Source organism: Phacochoerus africanus, chromosome 12, assembly GCF_016906955.1.
Source record: "Phacochoerus africanus isolate WHEZ1 chromosome 12, ROS_Pafr_v1, whole genome shotgun sequence".
NCBI lineage: Eukaryota > Metazoa > Chordata > Mammalia > Artiodactyla > Suidae > Phacochoerus > Phacochoerus africanus.
Genome location: NC_062555.1, coordinates 70517863 through 70540885, shown reverse-complemented (window position 1 = coordinate 70540885; position 23023 = coordinate 70517863). Strand labels below are relative to the sequence as shown.

The 23023-nt window shown below is 43.6% G+C and overlaps 1 protein-coding gene across 3 annotated transcripts in view; it reads left to right on the top strand.

The window, feature by feature from the left end:
* The window catches only part of TASOR2 (transcription activation suppressor family member 2), a 69579-nt gene that overhangs the window by 25175 nt on the left and 21381 nt on the right, over positions 1 to 23023 (top strand). For 2 of the 3 annotated variants that reach the window (XM_047754847.1, XM_047754846.1), the window contains 10 exons: positions 2921 to 3058; positions 3175 to 3305; positions 3385 to 3404; positions 3496 to 3595; positions 5552 to 5652; positions 6509 to 6612; positions 10942 to 11014; positions 11114 to 11176; positions 16269 to 16988; positions 20756 to 20998. In XM_047754847.1, coding sequence (XP_047610803.1) covers positions 3274 to 3305; positions 3385 to 3404; positions 3496 to 3595; positions 5552 to 5652; positions 6509 to 6612; positions 10942 to 11014; positions 11114 to 11176; positions 16269 to 16988; positions 20756 to 20998 — 1456 coding nt within the window. In that variant the 5' untranslated portion in view covers positions 2921 to 3058; positions 3175 to 3273. Of the gene's footprint in view, positions 1 to 816; positions 909 to 2920; positions 3059 to 3174; positions 3306 to 3384; positions 3405 to 3495; positions 3596 to 5551; positions 5653 to 6508; positions 6613 to 10941; positions 11015 to 11113; positions 11177 to 16268; positions 16989 to 20755; positions 20999 to 23023 lie in introns of all 3 variants that reach the window. The other variant, XM_047754845.1, reaches the window with a different exon arrangement.

Here is a 23023-nt window from a genome sequence, read left to right as displayed (position 1 = left end):
CATGCCCACCCTCTCCCTTAAGTGACATGCCCCTCAGGCACGTGGTTGTCACTGGTAGTAAGAGAAAAAGTTGGAGCTGGAACCCAGTCTTGTGGCCACAAATTTATTGCTCCGTCCACTGTGTCAGTGTTCTCACCGCTGTCTTTGTGTTTTCAAAAGAGAGGCCTCAGTTGAGGAGGACCTCCTAAGTCTGTCCTTGCCTCTTCCTGCCCGCTGCTGCCTTTGGGGATCCCCTCTCCCCTCCCGGAGACTCGCTTCTCTCTTCAGCAGCAGTGGTGTGTCATGTGGCAGGGGCGGTGAACGAAATGAGTAAAACCCCCTCCATGCAGCTTAGTCTGTCAGAATAAGCTGCTCAAAGGCAGGGACCTTGTCTGTGTCCCTTTGTGTCACTGCACAGACCTGCCATGTAGTAAAGCTTAGCACACATGCAGTCTGAGTGCTTAGGGAGACTTTTTGCAAACGGTAACTTGAGAATCAGATTAATTACCAGTAGGCCTTTGAGTGATTGCGTGGAGAAAAAACAAATGAAAATTTTCCAAAAGTGTGATGCTTTTATCCCTTTTCAGTTATTGTGCACAACTAGAAAATTGGTTGTCAAATTGATATATTCTACCTTATCTTAGCTCTAATGTTTCCATACCTTTAGAATATCTCAAATACTTTCTAAAAGGTAAGCAGTTTCAGAGTAGTTTTTTAATATTAGCTTTTATTTTCTTTTGTGTTATCTTATTTAGTTAAAGGTAGCCGTACAGGTGAATTGTGTATGTGAAACAATCTTTTACAGTATAAGTTAATCTACATTTTATACTTTTATAGGTGTATACATTTCCAAATACTCAGACTATCTTCAGGCAAGACCTTGGTATCATGGGAAGTCTGGTTATGTTGTAATTTTTAATCTAATTAAGGTAAAGCCTAAACGTGCTTCTATGTAATTTTTCTTTTAAAAGCAAAAGATTATCAGTCTGTGATACTGTTCTTTGTAGATCATTTGCTAAACATAGTCCTTTCCTTGAAAGACAAAGCTTTTGTTGTTGTTCGTTTAATAGATGATCTATGAATATGTTTTAAGAAAAAAATTCAAAATAATACAACAGGTATTCAGTGAAAAGCTTTCCTCTTACTTTGTCCCACAATACCACTTTTTAAACATTAAATAACAGAAAACAAGTAGCTGCTTATAAACAAATGTGATTTCAGTTAAAAGAGGTGAATTTAGAAGGCAACATACTTTTTTTTTAATCCCTTAAACATCTGGACCTTGTTCAAAGCTTTCTGTGGCACCTGTAACTGATTGTCTCAGAAGGTTTTAAATGCCCTGAAAGCGTCCAGCATAAGTGAATCATGAATAGAATTTTCACTCTTGATAGCAGGGAAGCTCTGATTTTAGAAGTTGGGGACCTTTTTGAGGACATACTCTGTTTTTGTTTTGCTTTTGTTTTAGTTTTCCTGCTGTCTTAAGTTCTTCGGCTATAAATGAATGTGAACTCTTCGTATTCCAGAATTCCAAATTTGTCCTCAAGAACTGGAGGGAAAGTAGCATTGCATTGACACACAGTCACTGCTTTAGTTTTGCTGCAGGCAACATGCCTGTCCACTCAGATAACAAACCTTTGGAGTTTTTTGGGGGGGGGGGGGTTGGTATTTATGTTTGCTTGTGCCTCACTGTTGGTTCCATGCCTCTGTGTCCCACCTGTCTGATGGAGACCGCTGTTTAGTTTTGCCTGTATTCTCTCCTTACATCGCTGCTCAGAAGCCAGCCCTGCCCAGCATCAAAAGGTGTTTGATGGCGAGAGGATACAGGTTGTGACTACTCTCTGAGAAGTACCATTATGTTATTTGTCTTAGTATTGCCTTTGGCAGGTCTATCAATGAAGAACCAGGACCCTAATAGCAAATATACAGACATACACACACACACATATATTTTTAAGTAATGCACCCCGTAGAAATCAAAATAAAAGTGGCCTATAATTTTACACCTCTTTTTGGTATATACTTTGTGTAATTTTTGTCATGTATGTCTATATTATTCAACAGCTTTTAAAATCATTGTGTGATAGTTCCTTGCATGGTAAACTCAACAGTTCTCTTTTTCCTTTTTCTGGGACTTATGTAACCCTTGACGAAGAGAAATCCAATGGGCAACTCTATCAACTCTTCAGTAATCAGAACCACTGGCCTGTTAAACGTTTCACTGTGTTTTTGTTCCTCGGTGATTTGCTTCGTCCTGGCCTAATAGAAGTTATCTTGGCCTGTGATTTACAATTGATAACTTAATACTTCACTTTGGAAACTCATCTTTTTGAAATTTCAGGTTTCACTTGTCATTTTTTTATGATATAGTCACTGAATAGCTGGCTAATCTGTTTGATAGCCATGTAATTTCTCTTTTAAAGAAATGAGTCTCCTAAATTTGGGGGAGTAATTCATGTATTCTTTTGATACTGTGGTAAAGTTGTGGACATTTGCCTGAGAAAGATGTCCAAACATATCAGATTTTTTTTTAGCCATACCTGCAGCATATGGAAGTTTCTGGGCCAGGAATTGAACCTGAGTCATAGCTGTGGCAACACCAAATCCTTAACCCACTGTGCCGGGCTGGAGATCAGACCTGCGCCTCAGTATCGACCCAAGCCGCTTTAGAGACAAGGCTGGATCCTTAATCCACTGTGCTCCAGCCGGAACTCCTCAGATTCTTTTTTTTTTTTTTTTTAATTTTAAGGGTTAAATACAAATTTAATGGGGTTCATGGATATTAACATTATTGGTGGCCCGAAGATGATTTTCTAAGAACCGTAGTTCTTATTAACACATAACTATTGAAACACATCCTTCATTAGGCTACTTTTAAATAAATCCTAGAGTAAGATTGTTGCTGTTTGAAGACATCTGATTAGTCTTAATATCTTCATTCTAGGGCAGAGTCAGGTTTGTGTCTGAGAACTATACAAGTAACTACACTAGCCCGTCTTCTGGCTACGACTGCCACGTGGCTGTGAATACTCACAAGGTTTCTCACAGGACGAGTCATTTTCGCACCTTTGAACTGAGCCAGGTATAATCATCTCCAAGATACATTTCTGAATCTCAGCCCTGTGCAGGCTTGAAGTAACTTGGGGTGTGTGGAATTCTGCAGTGCTAGCCTGATAATGTTGATGTTTCTCGTTGCAGTATTACCTCTATGAACTTTCAGGCAGCACTGTTGCTGAGCGACCCAGACAGATCTGTCCTTATGTGATTGTAGCTTTTCAGTACAGGGACCCTAAAACCATGGCAGCACCACCTCATATTCCTAAAAGCTTGTAAGTAATTATGTGCATACTTTGTTTTACTGGATTTGTTTTCTTTGCTCTCATAAAATTGTTTTTTTTTCCCCCCTAGACTTGAACTCAAAGAAAATGGTAAGAAATTATCTAATTGGTTCTTTTAGGGTTTTTTCAGAGTAAATATTTTGTTCACAAATAAACAGTTTCTTGCCCTCGTTTTCTACAGTTTTCATCTCTCCATGGAAAGGGAAATTACTTATTCAAGGCTATCTGCTGTGTGATATAACTCTATGGTCCTCTTACGGTACAGGGGTTCCAGCACAAATGTAAGTATTGAATTAGTGTCCTCTATTAATGCTTGTATAATTTTTACACTCTCATTTTAAGGTCTTGCTTGTTGGCACTAGTATAACATATAGCAACTGTACTTGGTTTTAGATTTCTCTTGGGGAGGAGACCTAAGTCCATCTCGAAATTCTGACCTTTGCTTTGAAATAAGTTAGTTTTATAATCTTCGATAAATTACTTTTTAAATTTTAGTATCTTAATCCATTCATGGGAAAACAACCTCTCTGGCTACGTTAATTTTTTTGATGCTGGAAATTTGACTTTCCCTGAGAAAGAAATGGAATTTGCCTCAATAAGAGATGCAGCAGATTATAGCCATTTAATTCTGTTAGTCTTTATTAAGATGTGCAGTATTTAATTTTCTAATTTTCACATGATTTTCCTAGGCTAGTATTAAACTGGAAATTGTGTCATGTAGTTGCATTAAGATGAACTATAATATTTGCTTCTGGAGCTCTATAAGGTTCCTGTGATACCTTCTTGTTTATTCTCAGTTTGCACCCCAAACCATTAAAAGTTAGATATGCTTTAATTGAAAAACACTGTGAAAATTGGTGTGCCATCAAAATTCATTTTCTTCTATGGGCCTTTTTTAAGAAGAGAGAGGGAATTTATAGGCAATGGAATAAATAAGAATTCTGCGAATAAATAAATGACAGAGAAGGCAGAGCTCTTCACTGTAGAGAACAGCTAGTAAGTACGGAGAGAGTGATGGAATCAGGTCGCATTTTGGCAACACAATGATGATCCGTGAAAGCTTGATGCTGCTTATGAATCTCACAAAGGAAAAAATACAGACTTTACAATGAAGAAGTTGCAGATACTGTCTTTTTTTTTTTTTTGCTTTTTAGGGCTGCACCTGCAGCATGTAGAAGTTCCCAGGCGAGGGGTTGAATCGCAGCTGCGGCTGCCAGCCTACACCACAGTCACAGCCACACCAGATCCAAGCCGCATTTGCCACCTGCACCACAGTTTGCGGCAGGATCCTTAACCCATGGAGCGAGGCCAGGGATCGGGATCCTCATCAGGTTCATAACCCACGGAGTCGCAGCAGGACCTCCCTGCAGGTGGCGTGTTAACGCAGTGGTTGAGTCAGCGTCACCAGGGGAGGAGTAAATATCATGTGCTTCCTGACACGATGCACAGAGAGTGACACGGCTGTCGCCTCTGGTGTCCGGCCAGTCTCATCCAAAGGCGGCTGGAACATGTCCAGATTCAGGGGCGTTCTGCAAAGTGAGTGGTCTGTAGAATTCAAACTGTCAGGGTCCTTCACGCTAAAGGGAGGCTAAGAGACTGTTGCGGGTCGAGGGGGACTAGAGAGACGGCGGTAGAAGTGGTGCTTCGTCTGGTTTGGATCCTGGACCAGAGGAGGGAGGGCCTTTTGTTACAAGGACCTTAGCGAGGCAGTTGGCAGCATTTGAACAAGGCCCGTAGGTTAAAGAATGGTACGTATCATTGTTAAGTTCTTGATGTTGCTAATTGGTGGTTATGTAAAGAAATGTTTTTCTTAAGGATACACAGAAGTATCGAGGTAGAAAGGAGGCAGAGCTTTGAGAAGGGAGAGGTGGTCGGGGTGCAAGATGCGCGTCTGGTGTGCTTCCCTCGGTGGCAGTGCCTGGGAGAAGTTGCCAACACTCACGTGGCATAATTTTTGGGAAATTCTTATTCCAGTATGCAGAATTCTGCCACACATATGGGTATTTCAGTTATAACCAAAAGGCATGTCTTCAGAAAATGTGAACGGGTTTACAGACCATGGTTTATGAAGTCGTATGTTACAAAATCTGTAATATTTATAAACATGTACATTATTAGACCTGGAGCTTATTAATTTGGTTATAATATTTTTGTTGGCGTTTATATTAGAAAACCAAAAATCATGACACCATGGTTTCAGTGTTTATTATATGACATGATCCTATTTTGTTTTTTAGACCGCATGAACTGGATTTTAGATACGTAATGAAAGTGTCGTCTTTGAAAAAAACACTACCAGAAGCTGCTTTTAGAAAACAGAATTACTTGGAGCACAAAGGTCTGTTCAAACGTAGCGGCACCCTGCACGTCCTGAGCCTTTTCCAGTTATTTTCCACTCGCTCTTTCATGCACACGCGCACGCACACACTCTCTCTTACTTTTGTCCTCCCTAACTTAAGTGATTTTTCAGAGGGTCTTTGTGGAAATTGGGGGATTACTGTGGGATTCGCTTCCTGAGAGGCCAGTTAGAAATAATGGAAGGTAGTTTCACTTGATATGGCAAAGACGAGCTTTAATATAGAATTGAAGGAGTTAAGCAAACAGAGATATGCTTAGAAACATATTCCTTCCAGGGAGAGCAGCGGTTTGTTTTACATATTTATGTCCCGTTGATCCTGGAACACCATAGGCTTGAACTGCCTGTGTCCATCTAAGGCGGGTTTTTTCAGCACTGCGTGTTACAGTGTCACACAGGGGAGCTCTGCCTAGTGGTTCACCGCGGGGCAACTGCGGTGTTGGAGCTGAAATTCTGACTGCACAGGGGTTGCGGGAGAGGTGTTCAGGGCTCAGATGTATGTGCTTTTAAATCAAGAAAACAATGCAGAAAACATGAGAAGGATATTTCTTGGTCATTTAGATTAATTCATGGGATGTTAGTGTTTTTATTATATAGTGTTTGTCTTGTTAATCTTATAGTAATGTCGGTATAAATAAAAGCATTGTTTTTAAATGCTGTATGCAATAACTCTTTATTAAGGAGTTTTATAACCAAGAGGATTGAATGACCAATGTTCTTGGAATAGTATTCCTAGTTCTTCTCTTATCTTTTTAACATATAAAATGAATAAATCGGTTATTTTAAAAAATAGCATTTTAAAATAAGAAATGTTCCATTTTTCTGATTTTCTCCACAGTCTGTTGCCAAGATATGTGCTTCAGTATGTACGAGGTGGAACTATCAAACAAACAAGGGGGGGGAGTAGATAAACTCACAGAATACATTAAAAGGGAGCAATTGGTAAGAATCATCCATTTAAAATGCAATTATTATTTTTCCCTTAAATTGAAAAATCAATATCTAATTATTAGTTGGCTCTGCCTAGATTGTATTGTTTTGGGTTGCTAAAAAAAGTTTTGCGGTTCTTTGTCGTTGTTTCTTTAGGGCCACACCCTCGGGTGTATGGAAGTTCCCAGGCTGGGGGTTGAATTGGAGCTGCAGCTGCCGGCCTACACACAGCCATAGCAACACCAGATCCAAGCCACATGTGTGACCTACACCATAGCTCATGGCAGCGTGGAATCCTTAACCCACTGAGCGAGGCCAGGGATCGAACCCACAACCTCATGGTTCCTAGTTGGATTCGTTAACCACTGAGCCAGGATTTTTATCGTTGAATATTTTTTGACATAATATTTATGGGTTGACATTTTCATCCCCCTTTTTTTTTTGGTTTGGTTATGCTTTGTTTTGTTTTTTAGGGCCACACCTGTGGCATATGAAAGTTCCCAGGCTAGGGGTTGAATTGGAGCTGCAGCTGCTGGCCTACACCACAGCCATAGCAATGTGGGACCTGAGCCACATCTTCGACCTCTGCTGCAGCTTGTGGCAGTGCTGGATCCTTAACCCACTGAGCGAGGTCAGGGATCAAACCCGAATCTTCATGGATACTAGTCAGATTCTTAACCCCCTGAGCCACAATGGGAACTCCCCCCTTTGTATTTTAGTTTACTTCTTTGTCTCACTAGTCGCTTCATACTCCTGGCTTTAAGAATAGGAAGACAGGAATTCCTGTCGTGGCGCAGTGGTTAACGAATTGGACTGGGAACCATGAGGTTGTGGGTTCCACCCTGGCCTTGCTCAGTGGGTTGGGGATCCAGTGTTGCCGTGAGCTGTGGTGTAGGTTGCAGTCATGACTTGTATCCCATGTTGCTGTGGCTGTGGTGGAGGCCGGTGGCTACAGCTCTGATTAGACCCCTAGCCTGGGAACCTCCATATGCCGCGAGAGTGGCCCTAGAGAAAAAAAAAAGGCAAGAAAAAAAGAATAGAAAGAAAGTTTTTCTCAGATTCTTTTTTGTTGTTCTGTGACAGAAGAATTGAGTAGATGTGTAGTATTTCCACGCTAATCAAATGGCCATTCATGAGATACTTCTTTAAAAGTGGCCTTTGTCAGGAGTCCCCACTGTGGCAGAGTGGGTTAAGGATCTGACATTGTCTTTGCAGTGGCTTAGGTTGCAGTTGAGGCTCAGGTTCAATCCCCAGCCCAGTGCAGTAGGTTAAAGATACAGAGTGGCCACAGCTGTGGCATAGCTCACAGCTGCGGCTCAGATTCAGTCTCTGGCCTGGGAACTTGGATATGTTGTGTGACCAAAAGAAAAAAAAAAGTGGCCTTTGTAAACACATAAGTTTATAAGGAAAGAAAAATGGCTGCTTCTCTTGTTTTCATAATGTGGAAAAGTAAGACTTCACTAGGAAATGGATAACAATTCAAAGACTTCTCCACGCTGCGTTAACCAGGCCCTCAGAGTATGATTGGGAGTAGGTGCTGATCCTGCAGAGAGAGTCCCAAACATCCCGAAGAACACTGTAGAAGGGAGGGAAGTGACCAAAGTCTGCGCCCTTGAGTGGCAGGGCAGACTGTCCGCGTCGCAGGTGGCATGAAACCAGTGCATTGAATGGGCTAGGTCGGCAGCCTTGGGGGTGGCGTCAGGCAGAGGCTTTGAGTTGCATGTAGCAGAAACCCAGACTGTCTCACACGGTACAAAATTGGTATAGGCCTAGGTCCCCTTCTCTCTTAGGCCCGCCTCTCCTGTCTCCATGCAGCAGTTCTGTCCTAGGCTCATCAGGGCTGCATGCTTCCTTTCTGCTTCCAGAGAGAACCCCTCCTCCAAACCTTGGCGTGTGTCCTCAGGCCAGACCCCCTCACCTGCACATCTCCCAGCCAGTAACTGTAAAGGGAACGGCCCACCCTGGTTAGCTCAGGCCACTCAGAGCCCACCTTCCAGAACTGGGCTGGAGTGTAAGCTCAGTGCCCCCATTCTGCAGTGAGAAAGTGCAGGGGGCCAGTCAAATGCTGAGCAGATAACCCTGAATGTCGATTCGGATTATAGGCTGTGTGTTTCTGAAGTAGTTCATTTTATATTTGGAAATTTTAAAAGGAGAAAGTTCAAAGATGTTTTCAGAAAATGTAGTGGTAAAGGGCTTTACTTGGGCGGGCATCTGGTCTTGAACTCAGGGGCCTCAGGGCCCAGCTTTGCTTCATAGCCTGTATTAATGATAATGACATATGTAAACTCCCTATCCTATAAGGTTCTTCCCTCTCAGTACTCCTGCTTCTTTTCCTGCCTCGTTTTATTAGGAGTGATCTTTTTTCCCCCCTTTTATAGCCTCACCTGCAGCTTATTGCAGTTCTGAGTCTAGGGGTTGAATCAGAGCTGTAGCCGAGACATATGCTACAGCCACAGCAACACTGGATCTGAGACCTGTGCCTCGGCTTGCAGCAATGCTAGATCCTTAACCCACTGAGCAAGGCCAGGGATTGAATTTGCATCCTCATGGAGACAAGTCAGGCCCTTAACCTGCTGAGCCACAATGGGAACTCCATGAATAATTTAGTCTCAGTCTCCCCACCTAGACATTGAGCTCCTTGAGGGCAGGTATCATGTCTAAGCATCTTTGGCATCTTGGTGCCTGGTGTGTGGTAGCCAAGCAGTAAATGCCTTTCATACCTAGAACACTGGCCTTCAAGAGCAGTTCAGTGCAAAGGTCTCCTTTTAAAAAGGTGTTAAGGATTTGCATGGCTGTGTTTTTCATGTGTAAATGAAAGAGGCCGGAAGTAGATTGAAATTCCAAAGATTCTGTAATTTTCCCCACAGAGGTTAAAATAGGAAGTTTAGCCCTTTCCGCACATGATTTGAGAGACTACATATTTGTTTTATTTGCACATTTTTGGGAATATAGAAGTGTGTAGTTTTTAGCAGAGACAGGGATTTTACTTTTATCTATATTACAAAACTAAAATGCAGAATAATGTGGCTAATTATTGTCACTTTTACCTTTTTCACCGATGAGAAAAATAAAACAAGTATTACACCTCTTTGCTGATTAAATATCAGAGCTGTGGATGTACATAACTATTGGTATGTTTATTCAGTGATGCTTTCTTGAGTGCTTCCTATGAGCCAGGAGCAAAGATAAAAAATAGCCCCTGCCATCAAGGAGCTAAAAAGACTGTGGAGGAGACGGAGATACAAACCAACAAATGCATAAGGGGCTGCGATAGAAAATGTGGAGACACAGGAGTGATTGTTCCTGTGAGCAAGTGACAGACTCGTAACTTAGTTCTGATAAATAATTGGACTGGAAGTCTTTTTCTCATACTTGAGTTGTTACTGAATAATTTATTGATGTATCGTATTTTGGGCTTATGACCTATCAATTTTTGTAATATGTTTTATCAGTTTATTCTAAAAAGTGATATATTTTATTCAGTTTTTCTAACTGGAAAATTATTGCATGAACATTGAATTTTATCTTTGTTATGGGTATGTAGGCTTGTGAAATGGTGAATAATGGGAAAGAAGAACCGTTATCATTATGATTTCAAATGACAGCTTTTAGATGACTTCAAAACGCCACTGAAGACTGGTGGGAGGAAAAGAGAATTTCTTTCCGTCTGCATTTCCTATTACTAGGGGACCTAATTAGATGTTATTTACTATTATTCTATGTCACTTAGGATGCTATAGAAAGGATTCCTTTAATAGATGATATCCTTCAGTTTTTCTAGTTCCAGGATTCTCTGATATTTTTTGTGTTAACATGAGCTTAGCATAAGTATGATTCACATTAAACATAGGTATGAATAAGCATAGGTATGATTGACCTTGAATTTGTAGTGGCTAAATGGAAACAGAGCAGCTACTTAGCGGTGTGAAACATGTCAGTGAAAAAAATGAAAGTCGTTTCTGATTGATTTGTTATGTAGTTGACCATCTCCTAAAACTAACCCATGACAGTCCAGTTACTTGTTATTATCTGTGGCCCTGACAAGGCCAAGGTTGTTTGAGTGCCGAGGAGCTTGCTCTTTCTGATATCGGGGATGTAATTGCCCTGATTCCCAAAATACTAGCATTTCAAGAATTTTTTTTTTTTTTTTTGGAGTTCCCGTTGTGGCTCAATGGTAAGGACTCAACCTCAGGCCTGGGAACTTGCATATGCTGCAGGTGCAGCCATTTTTAACGAATTTTTTTTTTTTTTAACTTTTCCTGAGCTTAAAAATCATCGAAGAATGTGGTAGAGGGAGAAGAAGAGCAATTGAAACGTCTCTCTTGCTTTTTTATGTTTAAGGCAATCATCAAATGCTTAGAAGATCGAGAGTTTTTCATTTTACTTACGTCATCAGCCTTAATAGCGGAAACAAGTAAGGGCAACTTTTTTAAAAAGAGTATTTTTCACCGTGTTTACTTGTACTTTGTAAGATCAGCAACCTGACTTTTCTTCTGCTGGACATTCCCTCTAGATCTTGGAGAGGAGCAGGCGGGCCTGCGAGGGCTGCATCTCTGCCATTCATCCGCGCCAGCAGGTAAGGGCCCAGCGCTCGCCGTCCTGCGCCTCTGGCTGTCTCGCAGTCCGCGTCGTTCTTAGAACAGCTTCCTTCCTTCCTTCTCTCCGTTCTTTGTAGGTTCACCCCTTCCCGTCTTCCCCGCACTCAGATAGCCGCCTGCCTACTGACAGTTCTTTCCACTTAGCTGTCTCAGACGTCCTCACATTCGGCGTGTCCACACTGGGTGCATCTGCTGCTTGCTGAACAACAGCCGGGGGCTGCTTTTCTCCTCCGTGTCAGTAGGACGCAAGGTCTCCACAGAGGCGCGTCCCTCTACGTGGGCTGCTGTCTGCTCCCCCCAGTCAGGAGACGATGGCCCCCCAGGACAGGCATCGCCTGTCAGGGACAAGGATTACTGCTGCTGCAGTATGCAGATAGGTATCTCTGGTGCGAGGATTTCGGAGGGCAGTTAGGAAACGACCTCTACAGAGGCTCTGGTCGAGGGAGGTGATGAGTACAATCAGGGAAGCACTGATAAGAGTCCCTTACCCGTGGCTGTCAGGTGTCGTCTTAAACATCACTTTGCTGGTTCCCTTCTCCCCTCTTCAGCGAGGGCCCCTAGGCTTGTCACCAATAGAATTGAAGTATTATTTTTGTGATGAGTTGAGTTTTGTTTGGTTTTTGCTTTTTAGGGCTGCACCCGCAGCATATGGAGGTTCCCAGGCTAGGGGTTGAATAGGAGCTGTAGCTGCCGGCCTACGCCACAGCCACAGTAACTCAGGATCTGAGCGGAGTCTTCGACCTACGCTGCATCTCAAGGCAACACCAGATCCTTAACCCACTGAGCAAGGCCAGGGATCAAACCCACATCCTCATGGATACTCGTTGGGTTTGTAACCCGCCGAGCCACGATGGTAGCTCCTCGTAATTAGTTCATTTAAGGCCAGGCTTTCCTGTATTCTGCTGTATCCCTACTGCCTGGCACCTAAAAAATGATAAATGTTTGCTGAGCAAATAAATAAATGAAAGTATGAGGGAATTTCTTTTTGCCGCATGAGGAAATTTTCCTCATTGCTTTATGATCACACTCTTGTGTGTTTAAACATAATTTACATGTTTTTTATAAAGCTACAACCAATGCAACTTTTTTTTCAAGTGAAAGCAATGTTTTTTTAGTATTTATTTTCTTATTAGTTATGCCACTCAAAAATTTTTTTCAATTGATATTTTTAAATTGCATTTAGCTACTCAAAACAGAGAGCTGTACTTTCTCTGGTATCACTTCTTTGGAATAAGTATACCATCACTGATCATAATAACATGGCAACAGCTGCTTACGCTTTTCAAGCATTTGCTGTGTCAGTATTCTGCTAGATACCGTTGATTCAGCAGCCCTTACGATAGGTGTTTTTATTAGGACTGCTTCAAAGATGAGGAGACCGAGACTCAGACTTGCGTGAGGTCAAGCACCTGCCCTCGCTCTGGCTCCTGGTTCTGTCCTCACACGCCTCATCTTAGGTGGATAAGAAACGAGAGTTCCCGGGCCTTCGCTGTTGAGCAGCCTGGGATTTCTTTTTGAATAAACATTGGGGTGTTGTGTTTAATGTTCACAGCCTCCTCTAGCTGCTCTCAAGACACGTTCTATTTCTGGTCACTCAGACATGTTCAGGGCTGTGGTTCTTTGTTTTAAATTTCGTGACTCTGCTCAGCAGGCGTAAAGAGTTCTTTTCTGAGATTTACCAGGAGCCTTTTACAAGTCATTCTGAGTTTTGTCTTCCCAAATTCTTGAAATAATGTAGTAGTCTAGAAAAACACTACTTGCTTGTGATGTGTTCATAGTACATAAGAACTTTTAAAATTTTATTTGTCCCTGTTACTTTTTTAAAATTTAATTTTTTTTTTTTTTTGCCTTTTTAGGGCCTCACCTGCGGCATACGGAGGTTCCCAGGCTAGGGGTTGAATTGGAGCTACAGCTGCCAGCCTACTCCACAGCCACAGCAATGTGAAATCTGAGCCACATCTGTGACCTACAGCACAGCTCACGGCAACGCTGGATCCTTAGGCCACTGAGTGAAGCCAGGGATTGAATCTGCATCCTCACGGATACTAGTTGGATTAATTTCTGCTGAGCCATGACAGGAACTCTGTTGTTACTTTTTATTTTATTTGTTCTTATTTTTTTTAATTACTTAATTTTATTACATTTATGGTTGTACAACAATCATCACAACCAAATTTTATAGCGTTTCCGTCCCAAAGCCTCAGTGCATCCCCCCACCCCCTACTGTCCATTTTGGAAACCATAAGTTTTTCAAAGTCTGTGAGTCAGTATCTGTTCTGCAAAGAAGGTCATCGTGTGCTTTTTGCAGATTCCACATGTCAGTGAGAGCATCTGATGTTGGCGTCTCACCGTCTGACTGACCTCACTGGGCCTGATCATTTCTAGGTCCATCCGTGTGGCTGTAGATGCCGGTATTTCGTTCCTTTTAATGGCCTGTTCCATAAGTGGTGCTGGGAAAACTGGACAGCCGCATGGAAAAGAATGAATTGAGAACACTTCTTAACACCATACACAAAAATAAACTCAAAATAGATTAAAGACCTAGATGCAAGACCAGATACCGTAAAACTCTTAGAGGAAAACGTAGGCCAAAGACCAGATACCATAAAACTCTTAGAGGAAAACGTAGGCCAAACACTGTCCGACATAAACGACAGCAGCATCTTCTCAGATCCACCTCCTAGAGTCATGACCGTAAAAACAACAGTGAACAGCTGGAACTTCAGTAAATGTGGAAATTTCTGCACAGCAAAGGAAACCCTAAGCCAAAGGAAAAGATAAGCCACCGTTGTTACTTTTTAAATGAACTGCCGAGAAAGGAATTTTTATTTTAGTGCCTAGCCACATTTTCCTATTTATTTTTAATTGCCATTCTTGTCCTGATGTTTGCTTGAGTACATATGTATTCACATGGCCACACCTGTGGCATTTGGAGGTCCCCAGGCTGGGGGTCGAATTGGAGCTGCAGCTGAGGCCTACGCCACGGCCACAGCAACTCGGGATCTGAGCCTTGTCTGTGACCTGTGCCACAGCTTGCAGCAACACTGGATCCTTAACCTGCTGAGCACGGCCAGGGATTGAACCCTCTTGAGGACTATGTCAGGTTCTTAATCCACTGAGCCACAGTGGAACTCCTGTTTTTTGGTTGTGATTTGGTTTGGTTTGGTTTGGTTTGGTTTTTTTTTTTTTGGTGTTTCTTAATTTTGCACTTAACTTTTTCTTGGAAAAAAAAGAATAGTGTACTTCGTACTTCAGTTTAGTAGGCACCAAAGGTCTTTATTATCTGTGGGGTTTTATTACTGACAGCTCCTGCGTTTTCTAGGATTTTATTACCTACTTCTCAGTAACCTGACTCACTTTTTTCCCCTTACTGTTTTCCTTTAGGTTATTGACTTGCTGAAAAATTAGCATTTCAGTCAAATAGTGAACCAGGGAGAAAAAGTAAAACAGACTAATCAGCCTAGTTACTTAATATTAAAAATTTTTAAATTTCATCTGATAGAGAAGGTGAAGAAATATACACCAGTATTTATCATGAGACTTGGGCGTTACTTAAGGGGTGTTTTTTGTTTTTGTTTTTGTTTTTTTGTCTTTTCTAGGGCCGTACCCATGGCATATGGAGGTTCCCAGGCTAGGGGTCTAATCAGAGCTGTTGCTGCACGCCTATACCAGAACCATAGCAACGCTGGATCCAAGCCCCATCTGGGACCTACACCACAGCTCATGGCAACGCAGCATCCCCAACCCACTGAGCAAGGCCAGGGATCAAACCCGCAACCTCATGGTTCCTAGTCTGATTCGTTAACCACTGTGCCATGACGGAAACTCCTACTTAAGAGTTTTATTTCTTTTAATTTTTTATTTTTAGGGCCACACCTGCGCATATGGAGGTTCCCAGGCTAGAGGTCGAATTGGAGCTACAGCTGCCCGCCTCTGCCACAGCCACAGCCACATCAGATCCAAGCTACATCTGCAACCTACACCACCGCTCACAACAGTGCCAGATCCTTAACCCCCTGAGCAAGGCCAGGGATTGAACCCAAAACCTCATGGTTCTGAGTCAGACTTGTTTCTGCTGTTTCACAATGGGAACTCCAGGGTTTTAATTTTTTTAGTTCAGTCGTTTGTATTGTAACTCTTTTTTGCTTTTTAGAGCCACATCTGCGGCACATGGAGGTTCCCAGCCTAGGGGCTGTATTGGAGCTACAGCTGGTGGCCTACGCCACAGCCACATCAGATCCGAGCTGAGTCTGTGACCTATGCCCCAGCTCACAGCAGTGCCAGATCCTTAACCCACTGACCGAGGCCAGGGATCAAACCTGCAACCTCATGGTTCCTAGTTGGATTTGTTTCCGCTGAGCCACAATGGGACTCCTCTTCTGGTTTTATTGAGGTGCAGATGACAAACAGCACTGTATAAGTTTAAGGTTTATAGCATATGACTTGACTTACGTATGTCATAAAACAATTACTCAGTAAGTCTAGTGAATATCCATTGTGTCATATAGATAAAAATCAGAGAAATAGAAAAAAGTTTGGTTCCTCATGATGAGAACTCCTAGGATTTTCTTTCTTAACAACTTTCATATATAATGTCAGCAGGGTGAATTATCTTTATCATGTTGTATATTATATACCTAGTACTTATTTACCTTACAACTGGAAGTTTGTACCTTTTCGTTATCTTCTTAAAAGATTATATAAGGTACAGATAAGACATTTTAAAAGCAGAAAATGAGAATGAAAAAGCAAGTCTGCCAAGCTCTAAAGGCTGGTGTGTTGAGCTCACCCTGGGCTCCTGGTCAGTTGAGACGGAGCTGAAGGCAGACCTGCCTTCTTCATTCTCACCGGGTAATTCCATCCAAATGATGGTTTTTGGTTCTCTGTGTGTTTCTGTACATATGGAGATATAAGCGTACCCATCACTCTTCTATTAACCGCCGTGTAGATTACCATTTGAAACACTGTATCATATTTAACCATCCCATAAATTCGTAACCTAAAGCATTTTTTCCTGCATGTTTTTGAAAACCAAATTTCTGGTTTTTAATATATGTATATGTATTTTAGGGCTGAAAGACTTGAAGGTTGAAGATGACTTCTCATTGAAGGTGATACCTATTTTGCCTGCCCTTCATTGTGCCCTGCTAGAAGCAAAGAAATCATTTACTGAGAAAGACATCTGTCTAAACAAATTAGTCAAACATAATTTCCAAGAACTGTACAAGGTGGACAAAAGTCCTGCATTGACTGCTGCGTCTCAGGACGGAATTAAAGAGACTGCGTTCTTTGGCAAAGTGTCCAGTGATTTCGACTTGGTTCCTCCAGCTGAAAAGTGCCCTCTACAGGCTTTGAGTCAGCTGAAGTCTTATTTTTCAGATCCTAGTGGGTACATCTTGGAAGTGTCTACTGCGTTGGATTTATTGGCAGAGCGTCCTCAGTCTCCGTGTATCTCAGATGGAATTTGCGATGCTGGATTTTCTTTAGCTATGACTCCAGATCCTGAATTTCACGACTCAGAGACAGAAGTAAGAAAAGAAACAGAAACGGAGAAGAATTCTGAAGAGGTGTTTAAAGCAAGGCAGGGAGCTGTGGTCCCACTGAGTCCAGCATCAAACCTGAGAGTGCAGCCTAAGAGAAAGGCCAGCACGCTGCCCACAGTGCAGAGTAAAAGGGTGAGCCTGTGCCGCCCCTTCCCCAAAAGGACTCCTGCGGGAGCCAGCAAGGGTCCAGGCTCTCCCACGACTCTCCAGTTAGTCAAAGGACAGTTTCCTCAGAAAAGAAAAAGAGGTAAGCCACGGTCTGTGTGGATTTTGAAGTGAGCAGTTAGTAATAACTGCTGTGTTCTACTCATTCTTTTCCTGCCTGCTCCTCCTGGACTGTAGCTTGACAGTGACCATTGGGAGGGCTCTCCAGGTCATGTTTGAGAAGCACTGGTCTAGATAACAGATGAAAATCAAGGAGTAGGACAAAAGCTTGTTTGTCACTGCTCAAACCATCGCTCAGTTATTTTCGTGCCCCTCTGAGAAATAAGGCCATCCACCTTCTGAGCTGTCCTGGGACACGTTAGAATGGAAGAAGAGGATCTCGAAACTCAGGCACTCTCAGGGCAGGTGGCCACGTGATACCTGTTAAGGGGGAGATGCCTGGACCCTCCACAGCTGGAGCATCCGGGGCAGAATTGCTCACCCTTTGTGTGTGTCAGTTTTCAGAGTGGTCCGCCTGGATCCTGCTCCAGACCCCTGAAGCACTGCCCGGTGTCCTGGAGGCATGTGCATGGAAACAGGTCCGCAGGTGGTCTTTTGCCCCGAACACAGAGAATCGGCGCTCAGAGCCATTTAATGTTAGTCAGACGCAGACAACGCAGACAACAGTTTGGCTGAGAGTCACCTCATGATGTGTAGTGTGTTTTCTTTAAAACTAGGGGACGCGTGCTCTTTGACCTTTTAGAGAAAGGGCAAGCAGACGATGGCCAGAGTCTGGGCCCCTTAAGCATCTGCCCTCTGTCTCTGGCTCCTTTCCTGAGCGGCAGAGGTGAGCGGTTGTGAGCAAAAATATGGTCTGTGTGGCCGCTCGCAGAAACGATCCACCGGTCCTACCTGTATTTTGAATTTAGAAATTCCGATGCCTAGAGAAGAAACACGGGAGGTATGTGGAGCCCCGGGATTCGAGGTGATTAGGATTTTACCCTGTTGGTAACAGGGAGTTATTTCTAGCCCTGGCGGTGGGGGTGGGCGTGTGTGGAGGGTGGGTGGAAGGAGTGGCGGTGGCAAGCAGTAACTGCCACTGTTCGCTTCCTGCCAAGCCAGGCCAGCCGTCTTGGGTTTCTTCTCTAAGTGAACCATTTTACATGAAACTAGTAAATAAATTACCATTCAGCATATATGTTGTCGCTGTTTCTCAAAAAGATTTTTGTTTTTTGGCTGCACCCACAGCACATGGAAATTGCCAGGCTGGGGATCAAACTTGCACCACAGCAATAGCCCGAGCCGTTGGAGTGATGATACCAGATCCTTAAACCACTGTGCCGCGGGAGAACTCTGAAAAGTTTTTAATTTCATCCACTACAGTTTTTGCTTTCTTTTTTGGCTGTCCCGCAGCACATGGGCCAGGGATCAGACCTACACTACAGCTGTGGCAATGCCGCATTCTTAACCCCCTGTGTCGGGCCAGGAATCGACCCTGCATCCCAGCACTGCAGAGACGCTGCCAATCCCGATGGGCCACAGCAGGAACTCCCATCCACCACCATGTTTTATGTTATAGTCCAGGACCCACACATTTACACACACTGAAACAAAAATTTCAAAACACATTTACCACACCTGATTCTCTTCAGTTCTGTTTCATTTAACAAAGAATTCCAGTTGCACCCATCACATTTAATTCACAGTCCACCTGTGGATTCTTACAGGCAGTTTGAGAAACATGTTGGATGGGGCACATAAGCAGAGCGGTCCCTGCAGGGTCACCTGTTGTTCCTGTGTCTCCTCCTTGTCCCCCCCCACCTGGGCTGTGGGAGACGTTCCACTCCTGCCGTGCAGATGTTGCTCTTCCCCTGGTCTTGAGCATCTTGTCTTATTTTCTTTTTCTCCTTTTTTTTTTTTTTTTTTTGCTTTTTAGAGCCACACCTTGGCATATGGAACTTCCATGCCAGGGGGTCTAATCAGAGCTGTAGCCGCCGGCCTACACCATAGCCACAGCAACATGGGATCCGAGCTGCGTCTGCGACCTACACCACAGCTCACGGCAACGCCGGATCCTTAACCCACTGAGTGAGGCCAGGGACGGAACCCACAACCTTATGGTTCCTAGTCAGATTCATTTCTGCTGCGCCACAATGGGAACTCCTTTTTCTCTCCTTATTTAGTTTTATTTTTCTGCTCAATTTATATTTTGCCCTTTTTTATGCTAAAAGTTTTGGAAGTTGTAACTGGTACAGAATCAGAAGTCTAAGAGTAAACAAAAATATGCTTCTCTGTTGCTTTTAATAGGGATGAAAATAATTACGCCGGGGAGGTATGCATTAGTTTTTTTTTAAATCACTTGTTTTTCTAGCTCCCAAAAGAATGAAATGAAATTGGTCTCTTTTCTACGTTTCACTAATAACCATCACGTTTTTAAACTCTTTAGTATCTTGTTTTCTGTTCTCAATTAGAATGGTGTTTTCAGGAATTCCCGTCATGGCGCAGCAGGAAACAAATCCGACTAGGAGCCATGAGGTTGCGGACTTGATCCCTGGCCTCACTCAGTGGGTTAAGGATCTGGTTTTGCCATGAGTTGTGGTGTAGGTTGCAGACTCGGCTCGGATCTGGCGTTGCTATGGCTGTGGTGTAAGCCGGCGGCTATGGCTCCGATTAGACCCCTAGCCTGGGAACCTCCATATGCCATGGGTGTGGCCCTAAAAAAAAAAAGGACAAAAGACAAAAAAAAGGGTTTTCAGAGTTCCCATTATGGTTCAGTTAGTTAAGAACCTGCCATTGTCTCTCTGAGGATGCAGGTTCGATCCCTGGCCTCGTTCAGTGGATTACAGATCCAGGTGTTGGCTCGAGCTGCAGTGTAGATCACAGATGCGGCTTGGATCCAGTGCTGCTGTGGCTATGGTGTAGGCCAGCAGCTGCAGCTCCAGTTGGAACCCTGGCCTGGGAACTTCCATATGCCGAGGTGTGGCTGTAAAAAAAAAAAAAAAAAAGTTTTTCCTGTATAATGGAATTTTAAAATATCTGCAGACATTCGTGTGTGATTATTTTATGTATCTTTGGGACTAAATTATTTTATGGGAACAACTAAAATTATGAAACGTCAGTGGGAAAAATTTTCAAAAGGCACATTTAGTACCTTTTTTTTAACTCTTAAAGGATTGAAACACTTTCTTTGTGTGATATGAGCAGATTGTTTTCAGTTTTTATCCTCATGTGCCTCCACCTGTGGCTGTTTCCTTCCTTCCCTGTGAGCAGGAAGAGCATTTTGCACAAGAAAGAAGCAATTATCATAGGTTTATGGGACGTTAAATACATGAGGACTTTTTTTCAGTGTTTCTTCCTTGGTCTTCTCTTAAAAGGTGATTTTTCAGGTGGTATTAGACTTCGATATTTAGGTAGTAAAATGCGCAAGGTGGCTTTCTGCGAACCTCCCGTCTCCTCTCTGCAGTGCGATTATGAGAGCTGTGTTGCATTTGTGTAAATTGAATTTTCTGTCACCCGGTGCTGTGAACTAGCATATATTCAGCCTTACCTGCCACATCAGTCAGCAGAGATTATGGAGTTTTTTAAAAACCTTGTTTTTATAAGGTTATTGCCGTGATATTTTTCTTCCAAACCTGATAGGGATGTAGCCCATCACGTATTGAGCAAGTTCACAGTTTTATATTTATGTGAGAACTTCTAACTCTTACTCTGTTTTAAAAAAAAAAATCTTTTCATGAAATACCCCCAATGTTATATTTTATTCCGCATTACTAAAGTTGCCCCCCAAAACAAAAGAAATAAAAGGAGAAACTATGCCGATAAATACCTGAGCCCCTACCCCTTAAAAAGTGGTGTCTTTTCTGCAAAAAGGTGCTGAGGTGCTGGCCGCGCAGTTTGTGCAGACAGCCAAATCGGATAGGAAAAACCAAGACGCTCCCATTTCTGAAGATGTTCCAGTGGCAGCGAATGCTAAAAGGGCAAGGAGACGAGAGAAATCGCCAGTCACAGCCGCCCCCAGGGCCGAGCCACCCGTGAGGAGGTCGCCGCAAAAGCAGAGGGTCAGCCTGGCGCAAGGCGAGGAGCATCCCCGAATCAGCGGGCAGCCACCCGCCGGTAAGAGACGCTCTTCCCGCACCTGTGAGCTCTGCCGGAGGGACCCGGCGAGGCCTACGCGAGGCCGGGGTGGCGTCCTCAGACGACGGGCAGCAGTCGAGACCTGGCACGCTGTCGCCGTCGCCCTGGGTTCAGACGCCGTCAGCTCGGGTGACTCGGTTCAGTTGTGCGCAAGCGAGGCGGGCAGAGCGATGCGGCCTCTCCCTTCCTCGTACCCTTGAATCTCTGCCAGTTTTCTGTCTGATCTCAGGAGGCACTCATCGATCTTTAGATTTGTTAAGAATCTCAAATTTAGTGGAATTCAGGGAAAAGATAGAGTCGTTTTCTTGGGGTGGCATATCATGCGTGAGCTTGGTTTTTCCTGTAACCAAGCTCGTCAGTCACCCCCCTCCGCGGCCCGTCGGGCTGCAGCGCGGGCATCCGTACCAAACGCCTGCCCGTCTCTCCGGGCAGTTACAACGCAGTCTTCACCGCGTGGCCACGTCTCCCTCCTGTCGTGTCCCGATGTGCCTTCCCTCGCAGCAGCACTCGGGGCCACCCTGCTGGCGCCACGCCTGCTTTCAGTCCTGTGCAGTCGCCTCCCCGGTGCAGGCTCTGCTCAGCTAAGTCTGCTCGGAGGCCTGGCCTCATGCTCTGATCTGCACTCGTCTCTCCTCTTTGATTTCCTTTTGGGGTAGTGAGAACATTATCAACTTAAATTCATACTCTTCCAATCTTTATTTTTTAAGTATTTATTTATTTTTGCTTCGTAGGGTTGCACCTGTGGCATATGAAAGTTCCCAGGCTGGGGTCGGAGCTGCAGCTGCCGGCCACAGCCACGGCAACATGGGATCTGAGACGTGTCTGCGGCCTGTACCTCAGCTCATGGCAATGCCGGATCCTTACTGAGCGAGGCCAGGGATCAAACCCACATCCTTATGGATACGAGTTGGGCCACAATGGGAGCTCCCTATTTCCCAGTCATTTGCTGTGTCTTGGTCCCATCTTTCCAGTCGTTTGTAAACAGGACGAGCAGAGACACACACACATAATGCATTGTATTCCTAGCCTTGTCATTTGAATCCCTTGGCTGATTCAGCTTCCAGATATTTGTAGACTAATCGATTAGTGGGAGGAGTTAATGCATCTGAGCATTTGCAGAAAAAGGAGCCCAGAAAATGAAAGTCTGCAAAATGTGTATGAAGAAATGGGCTGATTTATATTGTAAATGTCTGTATATATTGTGCAGCCACATTTCAAGTTAAAATTTTAAGATTTCCGCCTTTTAAATAGTCTTAATTTTTCTTGTATTTTGTAATCACCACTCCTAATCTGCTTCATTTCTTATACTTAAAATATCAGTTTAAGAAGGCTGAACCCATTTTGTTACTGAAACTAATAGTTTTCTGTCCTTTTTAACATTTTTCAATATAGTTTTTATTTATTGAACTCTTTAATTCGTTTGGCATCATCTTATCGATATTTCTTAAAAGAGACTGGGATTGTATTTTTATTTTATTTATTTACTTTTTTAGGGCCACATCTGTGGCATATGGAAGTTTCCAGCCTAGGAGTCGAATCAGAGCTGTAGCTGCTGGCCTACACCACAGCCACGGGAATGAAGGATCCAAGCCTCGCCTGTGACCTACACCACAGCTCGCGGCAGCACTGGATCCTTAACCCACAGAGCGAGGCCAGGGATCAAATCCGCAAACCTCGTGGATACTAGTCGGGTTTGTTACAGCTGACCCACGACAGGAACTCCGGGATTGCGTTTTTAATTGGTTGAAAACCTCTAACAAGTCTGTAATTAAATGATTTACCTGAGAGGGCACGTGTTTATTAAGATGAACTCTTCCTCTCCGTTGAATGCAGTGTTCTCTGTATTCGGCCTTTCTCATGGTGATGCTCGGCGGAAAGGCCCCTGACATCAGAGGGTAGAATGCACTTAGTGTCAGCACACGCACCAGGTCCTCAGACGATCCTTGTGTTTGCAGCACAGCCGAGGGGCTCGGCGTCACTTCTCTGGCCTCGAGCCCTGGGCTT